We start from the raw sequence: 11,492 nt of genomic DNA on the forward strand, positions 1-11,492 counted from the left end.
TGGTCAATAACAAAAGGTCATCTCAATACTTTGTTACATGCCCTTTGTTGGCAATGACAGAGGTCAAACGTTTTCTGTAAGTCTTTACAAGGTTTTCACACACTGCTGCTGGTATTTTGGCCCATTCCTCCATGCAGATCTCCTCTAGAGCAATGATGTTTTTGGGCCTTCGCTGGGCAACACAGACTTTCAACTCCCTCCAAAGATTTTCTATGGGGTTGAGATCTGGAGACTGGCTAGGCCACTCCAGGACCTTGAAATGCTTCTTACGAAGCCACTCCTTCGTTGCCCGGGCGGTGTGTTTGGGGTCATTGTCATGCTGAAAGACCCAGCCACGTTTCATCTTCAGTGCCCTTGCTGATGGAAGGAGGTTTTCACTCAAAATCTCACGATACATGGCCCCATTCATTCTTTCCGTCACACGGATCAGACGTCCTGGTCCCTTGGCAGAAAAACAGCCCCAAAGCATGATGTTTCCACCCCCATGCTTCACTGTAGGTATGGTGTTCTTTGGATGCAACTCAGCATTCTTTCTCCTCCAAACACGACGAGTTGAGTTTTTACCAAAAAGTTCTATTTTGGTTTCATCTGACCATATGACATTCTCCCAATCCTGTTCTGGATCATCCAAATGCTCTCTAGCAAACTTCAAACGGGCCCGGACATGCACTGGCTTTAGCAGGGGGACACGTCTGGCACTGCAGGAATTGAGTCCCTGGCGGCGTAGTGTGTTAGTGATGGTAGCCTTTGTTACTTTGGTCCCAGCTCTCTGGAGGTCATTTCACTAGGTCCTCCCGTGTGGTTCTGGGTTTTTCGTTCACCGTTCTTGTGATCATTTTGACCCCACAGGATGAGATCTTGCGTGGAGCCCCGGATCGAGGGAGATTATCAGTGGTCTTGTATGTATTCCATTTCCTAATAATTGCTCCCACAGTTGATTTCTTCACACCAAGCTGCTTACCTATTGCAGATTCAGACTTCCCAGGCTGGTGCAGGTCTACAATTGTGTTTCTGGTGTCCTTTGACAGCTCTTTGGTCTTGGCCATAGTGGAGTTTGGAGTGTGACTGTTTGAGGTTGTGGACAGGTGTCTTTTATACTGATAAGGAGTTCAAACATGTGCCATTGATACAGGTAAACAGCCTCTTAAAGAAGAAGAAGTTACAGGTCTGTGACAGCCAGAAATCTTGCTGGTTTGAAGGTGACCAAATACTTATTTTCCACCATAATTTGCAAATAAATTCTTAAAAAATGTGATTTTCTGGATTTTTTTTTCATTTTGTCTCTCATAGCTGAGGTTTACCTATGATGAAAATGACAGGCCTCTCTTGTCTTTTTTAGTGGGAGAACTTGCACAATTGGTGGTTGACTAAATACTTTTTTGCCCCACTGTATGCATGTATATGAGTCAGCAGAGTGGTCCACAGCCGCGCTACGTCCACACCATCACATCCGGCCTGCAGACCCTCATTGCACCCAGCCCCTCCTACTCTGAGCCGCCCTCCATGCCTTGTGTGTTCCAGCTGAGGAACGTGAACCTGTCCTGCGTGCGGACATGCATGGTGGTGGCGGAGGAGAGGCCGCGCATCTCCCTCACCCAGACCTTCTCTAAGATCTTCAAGGACTTGGGGCTCTCCACCAGAGCCGTCAGCACCACCTTCGGGTGCCGCGTCAACGTGGCCGTCTGCCTGCAGGTGAGGGGGGGGGGGGAGGGGGAGCAGGGGGAGATGAGAGGAGAGGAGAGGGGGAGTGGGGAGGAGGGGGAGAGGAGAGGAGAGGGTGGTGGGGAGAGGAGGGGGAGGAGAGGGAGAGGAGAGGGAGGTGGGAGAGGAGAGGGTGGTGGGGAGAGGAGGGAGAGGAGACAGTGGTGAGGAGAGGAGGGGGAGGTGGGAGAGGAGACAGTGGTGGGGAGAGGAGGGGGAGAGGAGGGGGAGAGGAGATGGTGGTGGGGAGAGGAGACAGTGGTGAGGAGAGGAGGGGGAGGTGGGAGAGGAGACAGTGGTGGGGAGAGGAGGGGGAGAGGAGGGGGAGAGGAGATGGTGGTGGGGAGAGGAGACAGTGGTGGGGAGAGGAGAGGGAGGTGGGAGAGGAGACAGTGGTGGGGAGAGGAGGGGGAGAGGAGAGGGTGGTGGGGAGAGGAGGGAGAGGAGACAGTGGTGGGGAGAGGAGAGGGAGGTGGGAGAGGAGACAGTGGTGGGGAGAGGAGGGGGAGGTGGGAGAGGAGACAGTGGTGGGGAGAGGAGGGGGAGAGGAGAGGGTGGTGGGGAGAGGAGGGAGAGGAGACAGTGGTGGGGAGAGGAGGGGGAGAGGAGAGGGTGTTGGGGAGAGGAGGGAGAGGAGACAGTGGTGGGGAGAGGAGAGGGAGGTGGGAGAGGAGACAGTGGTGGGGAGAGGAGGGGGAGGTGGGAGAGGAGACAGTGGTGGGGAGAGGAGGGGGAGAGGAGAGGGAGGTGGGAGAGGAGACAGTGGTGGGTAGGTGGGAGAGGAGACAGTGAGGGGGAGAGGAGGGGGAGAGGAGAGGGTGGTGGGGAGAGGAGGGAGAGGAGACAGTGGTGGGGAGAGGAGGGGGAGGTGGGAGAGGAGACAGTGGTGAGGAGAGGAGGGGGAGGAGAGGGTGGTGAGGACCGGAGGGGGTTTTAGCGAGAGGAGAAAGGTAGAAAGAAAGGAATTAGGGGCAACAAGGTAGGTTAGGAGCGGAAAGAGGGACAGGCGGAGCAGAAGGGAAGGAGCGGGAGGAGGGAAAGGAGGGAGGAAGAGGAGTGAGGTTATGGAGGAGGAGGAGTTGGCAAGAGTGAGGTCGGTGTATTGGTAATGAGAGTCCATGTGCTGAAGCCCGTTCTCTCTTGATGGTTTTCTGTCCTGTGGTTTGATTTTGTTCACTTCCATGGTCTGACTGTATATATCTTCTCTCTTTTTCTGTGATTTCTTTCTCCTTTTGTGATCCTACTTTTGTTTCTAATTTGTCTTGGCCCAACTCTAATAATTTCCTTGATGAATGTGCGTGTCTGAATGCATTTATGTGTGTTGTGTATATCTGTGTGTGTGTGTGTGTGTGTGTGTGTATAAATGTGGTGTGTCTGTCTGTTGTGCGTGTGTTCATATGTGTGTGTGTGTGTGTGGGAATGTACTTTTGCATGCGTGTGTGTCCGCGTGTATGTCTCTGGTCTCTTCCTGTACCCATGCCCCCCTGGGCAGCCCAACCGGCTGGGGAAACTAGCTGAGCAGGTACTAAGGGATAGTGGGGCTGGGCTTCTCGCTGCTAGCTGGGCTACGGACTACTAGCTGGGCTACGGACTGCTAGCTGGGCTACTGACTGCTAGCTAAGCTACTGACTGCTAGCTGGGCTACTGACTGCTAGATGGGCTACTGGCTACTCGCTGCTAAATGGGCTACTTACTGCTAGCTGGGCTACTGGCTGCTAGCTGCTAGCGGGGCTACTGGCTGCTAGCTGGGCCACTGGCTGCTAGCTGGGCCACTGGCTGCTAGCTGGGCTACTGGCTGCTAGCTGGGCTACTGGCTACTCGCTGCTAAATGGGCTACTTGCTGCTAGCTGGGTTACTGACTGCTAGATGAGCTACTGGCTACTCGCTGCTAGCTGGGCTACTCGCTGCTAGCTTAGCTACTGGCTGCTAGCTGAGCTACTGGCTGCTAGCTGGGCTACTGACTGCTAGCTGGGCTACTGACTGCTAGATGGGCTACTGGCTACTCGCTGCTAAATGGGCTACTTACTGCTAGCTGGGCTACTGGCTGCTAGCTGCTAGCGGGGCTACTGGCTGCTAGCTGGGCCACTGGCTGCTAGCTGGGCTACTGGCTGCTAGCTGGGCTACTGGCTACTCGCTGCTAAATGGGCTACTTGCTGCTAGCTGGGTTACTGACTGCTAGATGAGCTACTGGCTACTCGCTGCTAGCTGGGCTACTCGCTGCTAGCTTAGCTACTGGCTGCTAGCTGAGCTACTGGCTGCTAGCTGGGCTACTGGCTGCTAGCTGGGCTACTGACTGCTAGCCGGGCTAATGACTGCTAGCTGGGCTACTGGCTGCTAGATGGGCTACTGACTGTTAGCGGGGCTACTGAATGTTAGATGGGCTGCCCCCTGCTAGCTGGGCCGCTGACTGCTAGCTGGGTTACTGGCTGTTAGCTGGGCTGCAATTGCTAGCGTATCTGCCCCCTGCTAGTGGGGCAGCTGGGTGCTAATGGCTTCTGTTGCTGCGTCTGGCTGCCTCTGTGTTGGAGCTGTTGCTGTCGTTGTTTTTTGTTGATGATGGCTTCAACAAAAAATATGGACGTTTCAAGGATGCCTCTTGTTTGTCCCCCTAACTTTCTTATTTTCTATTTTCCTTAACTTTGACAATAACCAGTGTGGCTGAATCTCAGAATGTCAAAGTCACATGCTGCACCAGTAATGATTAGTGAATGAGAGATCTGCTATAATACCCATGTAGTTTCACTAAGTTTGACGTCTGGGTTATTCCATGTGTCACATGACACACACATGAGCTTGTTTTGACATCACATGATCGGTTGTAATTAGTCGTTGAGAAGAGCGCTATGTTCCACAGAGCCTCAGAGCATCGAGCAGTGCTTCATACTCACCGTAGTCATCAGACTAGACATATTAATGTAAGGTCAGAAGAAGGCCGACCAGCTTAGATCTTGGTTCCTGATCTACTTTCTTTCGCTTCATATTTGTTTTCGACCAATCATGCTGTTGGTGGCCTGGCCCTTTAAGAGCGTGATTGGCGACCAGAAACTCAGGCAGCAGCGGTAAACTGTAACAAACAGGTTAAGGATTTCAAATCAACAGCTTGTAGAAGTACCACTGTAGAACACACTCATTAAGATCCCCTACAGAGAGCTTCTTCTCTCTCTCATAGCTACCAGGAACTCCGGCCCTCGCCTCTCCTGGTTTATGGCCCAAGCTCTGCCGTCTCCCCCCCAGAAGTTCTGCTATCCATTAGTCGGTCTGCTTGATCCCAGATCATGACAATCATTCAATCAATTGTTTTGTCAGTTTTCCTATTAGTGTCAACCTGGTCTTTGAAGGAGGTCTGTACTGGCTCTGCTCTAGCGTACCCTCAGGTGTGACAGCAGCATGACAACCTTCTCTAGCCCCAACAATCCAACACAAATCCATCCATGTCGTTCCCGTTGCTTCCACTACTCGCTTACTACTTTAGTTTTGTGGCTTTGGCTTCCAGATCCCCCCCCCCCCCCCACCACCACCACCAGCACCATACACAAACACAAACACACACACACACACACACACACACACACACACACACACGTGACATTATCCTCGGGATGGATCCTGTGCCGTGTTCCAATATCCATACTTCCATGAGTACACTTAAACGTAGTACACTATCCGTACTCACTAAGTGCGCTAATTTTCAGATGTCAGTGTTGTTCCAAATCGAATACTCCGTGGTGCACTAACCGGAAATTACGATCACGACTGCCGCCACGGCTCCTCCCCCTCAATAAACATCCCACTTTGTACGGTGAACTCTTTATGCCTAGCAGCTATAAAAAGCTATAAAAGCTATAATACTACAAAATGACTATTAATGCAGGCTATGTGGAAAATGCGCCGACTTTGGCTCAGCCTGGCTCCGCCCTCTTCCGCTACGTAGCTAAGATGGCTGCCGTTGAGTACGAAAAGTGTACATCGATCCACGCTTCGCAATTTGACCGTTTTGAGTACACCATCAGGGGCTTTCAGTACACTTATTTTCACCCCCGATCTGAATTGGAACGCCCTACGTACTCAAACTAAGGCTAGTAAGTAAGGATAGTATAAATATTGGAACACGGCACAGGTCTCACTCTGGTCTCTGTCCCCTGTCTGACCCCTGACTGTCCCCTGTCTGACCCTTGTCTGACCCCTGACTGTCCCCTGTCTGACCCCTGTCTGACCTCCAGGGCACGGCAGGACCGGACCCCACCACGGTCTACGTGGACATGAGGGCCCTCCGGCACGACAGGTAGGGCACCTTGTCTCCATGGAGATGTCTGTGGTGATCATTGACTTTCAGAACCAATACCGTATAGCAGCAGAATAATGTCTAACAACATATATCCATACAGTATATATCCTAACTCGGTGGCTTTCAAACCAAATCAGGATTCATGTTTCTATTTCCATATGTTTAGTATTGAAATCAGCAGTCCGTTATGATGTGGAATGGGTGAGGAGTGTTTTAGTTCTGATTGGACGTTTCCCTGCATGACCTGCAGGGTCCGTCTGGTGGAGAGGGGGTCACCTCACAGCCTTCCACTGATGGAGTCTGGGAAGGTACATGCTTGGTCACACCACCTCATACACACACCTTTTCATACCAGGAAATGTCATTTAACAAACAACTCTATTAAACGGCGGCTCCACTAACTGGTCCCCCCCTCCATGTGGTCCTCAGATCCTGCCTGGCGTTAAGGTGATCGTGGCCAACACAGAGACCAAGGGGCCCCTCGGGGACTCCCACCTTGGAGAGGTCAGTCCAGCCTCACATACTTTGATTTCTCTGCTAAAAATGACTAAACTACAGGTTCATCTCAATTAATTAGAATATTGTGGAAAAGTTAATTAATTTAAATAATTCCTTTTAAAAAGTGAATCTCATATATTATATTGATTCATTCCACAAACAGTGAAATATGTCAAGCCTTTATTTGTATTAATCTTTGATTATGGCTTACAGCTCAAGAAAACCAAAATTCTGTATCTCAGAAAATTAGAATATTTAATAAGACATAAGAAAAACAGATATGAAAGTATGTTCTTGTATATGCACTCAGTACTTGGTTGAGGCTCCTTTTGCATGAATCACTGCATCAGTGGCATGGAGTCGATCAGCCTTTGGCCCTGCTGAGGTGCTATGGAAGCCCAGGTTGCTTCGATAGTGGCCTTCAGCTCGTCTGCATTGTTGGGTCTCGTGTCTCATCTCCCTCTTGACAATACCCCATACATTTTCTATGGGGTTCAGAACAGGCAAGTTTGCTGGCCAATCAAGCACAGTAATCCTATGGACAATAAACCAGGAATTGGTACTTTGGGCAGTGTGGGCAGGTGCCAAGATGCCAATTCCACTCAACTTTCTATGAATATGCTTGGATGCATAGCCTCCTTGTGGAGGCTGTCAATGATTGTCTTCTGCACAACTTTCAAGTCAGCAGTCTTCCCTATGATTGTGAAGCCTACTGAACCTTTGGAGGTATTTTGAGGTAATTAGCTGATTAGTGTGACACCTTGAGTCTACAATATTGAACTTTTTCACAATATTCTAATATTCTGAGCTACTGAGCTGTAAGCCATAATCATCAAGATTAATACAAATATTTCACGTTGGGTGTAATGAATCTATATAATGTATGACTTTCACTTTTAAAATTGAATTATTGAAATTAAGTACATTCTCCACAACATTCAAATTTATTGAGATGCACCTGTATGTTATTTTCTGTCTTTAAAGTATAACAAAACTGTATTATGTTAAGTGAGAAGGGCCCAGGTCATCTGAGATAAGGGTCTGTCCCTGAGTAAGCCCTGAAGCAGCCTGGGTGTGTGTTTTTCGTTTGACAGATTTGGGTAAGCAGCCCCCACAATGCAACAGGGTACTACACCGTGTTCGGAGAGGAGGCGCTGCACACGGACCACTTCAACACCAGACTCTGCTTTGGAGACACGGTCACCAACTGGGCCAGGACGGGCTACCTGGGCTTCCTGCGGCGCACAGAGCTGACCGACGCCAGCGGAGGTGTGTGGTCCACTCTGAACACTAGCGGCTGTAAAGAGACTGATGAGGGGCTTCAGGAGGAGGTGTGTGGTCCACTCTGAACACTAGCAGCTGTAAAGAGACTGATGAGGGGCTTCAGGAGGAGGTGTGTGGTCCACTCTGAACACTAGCAGCTGTAGGGAGGCTTCAGGAGGAGTTGTGTGGTCCACTCTGAACACTAGCAGCTGTAAAGAGACTGATGAGGGGCTTCAGGAGGAGGTGTGTGGTCCACTCTGAACACTAGCAGCTGTAGGGAGGCTTCAGGAGGAGTTGTGTGGTCCACTCTGAACACTAGCAGCTGTAAAGAGACTGATGAGGGGCTTCAGGAGGAGGTGTGTGGTCCACTCTGAAACCTAGCGGATGTAGAGAGGCTGATGAGGGGCTTCAGGAGGAGGTGTGTGGTCCACTCTGAACACTAGCAGCTGTAAAGAGACTGATGAGGGGCTTCAGGAGGAGGTGTGTGGTCCACTCTGAACACTAGCGGCTGTAGGGAGGCTTCAGGAGGAGTTGTGTGGTCCACTCTGAACACTAGCAGCTGTAGGGAGGCTTCAGGAGGAGTTGTGTGGTCCACTCTGAACACTAGCAGCTGTAAAGAGACTGATGAGGGGCTTCAGGAGGAGGTGTGTGGTCCACTCTGAAACCTAGCGGATGTAGAGAGGCTGATGAGGGGCTTCAGGAGGAGGTGTGTGGTCCACTCTGAACACTAGCAGCTGTAGGGAGGCTTCAGGAGGAGTTGTGTGGTCCACTCTGAACACTAGCGGCTGTAAAGAGACTGATGAGGGGCTTCAGGAGGAGGTGTGTGGTCCACTCTGAACACTAGCGGCTGTAGGGAGGCTTCAGGAGGAGTTGTGTGGTCCACTCTGAACACTAGCAGCTGTAAAGAGACTGATGAGGGGCTTCAGGAGGAGGTGTGTGGTCCACTCTGAACACTAGCGGCTGTAGGGAAGCTTCAGGAGGAGGTGTGTGGTCCACTCTGAACACTAGCGGCTGTGGAGAGGCTTCAGGAGGAGTTGTGTGGTCCACTCTGAACACTAGCAGCTGTAAAGAGACTGATGAGGGGCTTCAGGAGGAGGTGTGTGGTCCACTCTGAACACTAGCAGCTGTAAAGAGACTGATGAGGGGCTTCAGGAGGAGGTGTGTGGTCCACTCTGAACACTAGCGGCTGTGGAGAGGCGTCAGGAGGAGGTGTGTTTCCTCCTCTGGTATCTGACAGCCGCTGGAATCGCAACTAATATCGAGTTTTGTTTTTGCTGAACTTACTATTATTATTTTCATAATTCAATCATGTAATATCTGTCTATCTGTACGGCTGCCTGACTGTCTGTCTATATGTTTGTATGCCTCTCTGTCTGTCTGTCCCCGTTTGTCTGCCGATCTGTCTCTCAATTTGTCTGTCCTTAATTCCTTTCTGTCTGTCTGTCTGTCTCTCCATCTGTCTGCCTGTCTGTCTGCCTGTCTGTCTCGCCGCCTGTCTGTCCCCCTGTCTGCTGTAGAGCGCCACGATGCCCTCTATGTGGTGGGCTCCCTGGACGAGACGCTGGAGCTGAGGGGGATGCGGTACCACCCCATTGACATCGAGACCTCCGTCATCAGGGCCCACAAGAGCATCGCTGAGTGGTGAGGACCGACCGCCCATGCTCTGGAACCCTCCCAGGGAGGGAGATCCACTTCAGGGGGGAGTGGAAGTAGCTTGTATGAACTGGTTTACTATCAGTAGAAGGGTGGAGGTGTGAATATGCCTTTTGGCAAGTTGAGTTTATTCATGATGTATGTGTCCATCTCCCAAGCGCGGTGTTCACCTGGACCAACCTGCTGGTGGTGGTGGTGGAGCTGGAGGGCTCTGAGCAGGAGGCCTTGGACCTGGTGGCCCTGGTCACCAACGTGGTGCTGGAGGAGCACTACCTAATTGTGGGCGTGGTGGTGGTTGTGGACCCCGGCGTCATCCCCATCAACTCACGCGGGGAGAAGCAGCGCATGCACCTCAGGGACGGCTTCCTGGCCGACCAGCTGGACCCCATCTACGTGGCCTACAACATGTGAGGCGTTGGGGCAGTGTGGCGCCACCGGTAGAGGCCTGAGCCCTTCAGGAAGTCCAGCGTTGCAGGAGGACGAGGTTAGGAGGGCTGCGGGTCGTCAGACGGGGGAGGGAAAGGTCAGAAGGCTGAATACCACAGGTCCAAACTCCTCTAAAGGACTGGGAGCAGCTTTTGGTTGGGGTCTAGCTGGGATGCATTTGTGCTGCAGGACTCCCAGGGTCAGGGGAAGCATTGAGTAGCTCTCAGAGCCGTTCACACCACACCATGTCTGCTCTGTGGTTTAGAACAGCTGTGTTTCTGCCATCAGTTTTGTCGTCGGGCCCCTTGAACCTAAATCTGTTTGACTCTCATCTGTGTGTTTTTCCTGAAATCTATTTGGTTCCTAATGTTATGAAAAAATTGTTTTGTCTGGAGTCAATGACAATCCATGTGGAAGAATGGGTGTTTTCTTAAAGAAAGATTTTATTACAGACTAGCAACAAAAGGCTACATGCTAATTGAAACGCTACGATATTTGTTTCCCAATAAGTTTTGGCTAATTTGTCCTCATGTGTTGATCTAATGTCGATCATCATGTTTGTCAATCATCAATCCTGTTTCTTAACGTTAAAGGATCTGGGTTTGTCATGATAGATGAGTTGATACATCTCGTGAATTTCTTCATGTTAAAAGTACCAGATTGTTCTCATAGACCACTAGAGTTCAGGATAACACAACACCTTTTTGAAAATGAAAACCCTGTGCTGCGGATGAGTTTTCATCAATTTAGCTTTATATTCTTTCCTATAGTCCCATGATTTGATCAAATAAAATGCAATACAACCAATATGGAAGTTGCAAGATCACAGCAATGCATTCAATACCATAATCCATTATATAAGGATGCATAAAGAAGATATATATTTATACATAGGGATCATTGTGTACAACACTGTTTATTTCTTCTTGTCGTTAACCTGGTCCCACTTGGTTTGTCACAGATATGTTGTGTGGATGTCTCAACTCTCCGCCGTCATCAGTCATTCTGGATGTTGCCAACAGAGTTAGATTTTGTTCTGTTCTTGATTTGCATGTGCTGTATGAGTCAGATTTGTAATAGGCTGTACCAGACCCCCCCCCCCCCCTCCCCCTTCATAATATCTAATGAATATGTAATATGTAAGATAACTTTTATTTTTTATTTTAAATCCACTTTGAAGACAGGCTTCAGGCCTGCTGTAAGTATGTACAGGATTTGTGTAAGTTATTAAGAGACTATCGACGGACACTCCTGGTGGGTTCATAACAAAGACTAGATCTAGTGAACCATGAACTGCCCGCCCACCTGAACTGCAGACACGGTTGGAGTGTTTTTCTAGTGAATGACCTTCGGGCTGCGTCCTGTGGCTTCAGTCAAATAAAGAAGATTCCATGCAGACTCTGGGATGCTTCTGCTCCGAGGGGACTTACTCCTGATTGGGCCATGAGAAGATGCAATTGTCTGGCGTGTGGTTGGTTGTCATTATTTTCATACCATAATTTCTTATTAAAAGAAAACTTTACTTATACAAGTTGAAATGTTTTGTTTCATTTGTGTGTACTGACTTGATGCTAGGAACCTGAGCCTCAAGATGTTAGCTAATTTCTCTTTTTGAAACATATGAATATTCGTCATTTCTAGTATTTCTACTCCAATGTACTGTCGA

At 49.8% G+C, this 11,492-nt stretch overlaps 1 protein-coding gene across 3 annotated transcripts in view; it reads left to right on the forward strand.

Moving 5' to 3' along the window:
* The window catches only part of dip2a (disco-interacting protein 2 homolog A), a 113,612-nt gene extending 102,264 nt beyond the window's left edge, over nt 1-11,348 (forward strand). For all 3 annotated transcript variants that reach the window (XM_079733599.1, XM_079733600.1, XM_079733601.1), the window contains 7 exons: nt 1,522-1,692; nt 5,922-5,983; nt 6,237-6,294; nt 6,416-6,490; nt 7,579-7,753; nt 9,265-9,388; nt 9,559-11,348. In XM_079733599.1, the coding sequence (XP_079589725.1) occupies nt 1,522-1,692; nt 5,922-5,983; nt 6,237-6,294; nt 6,416-6,490; nt 7,579-7,753; nt 9,265-9,388; nt 9,559-9,811 (918 nt within the window). In that variant the 3' untranslated portion in view covers nt 9,812-11,348. The remainder of the gene's footprint in view (nt 1-1,521; nt 1,693-5,921; nt 5,984-6,236; nt 6,295-6,415; nt 6,491-7,578; nt 7,754-9,264; nt 9,389-9,558) is intronic.
* Nucleotides 11,349-11,492: the final 144 nt, after the last annotated feature.

Source organism: Pollachius pollachius, assembly GCF_949987615.1.
Source record: "Pollachius pollachius genome assembly, chromosome: 3".
In the NCBI taxonomy this organism is placed as follows: Eukaryota; Metazoa; Chordata; class Actinopteri; order Gadiformes; family Gadidae; genus Pollachius; species Pollachius pollachius.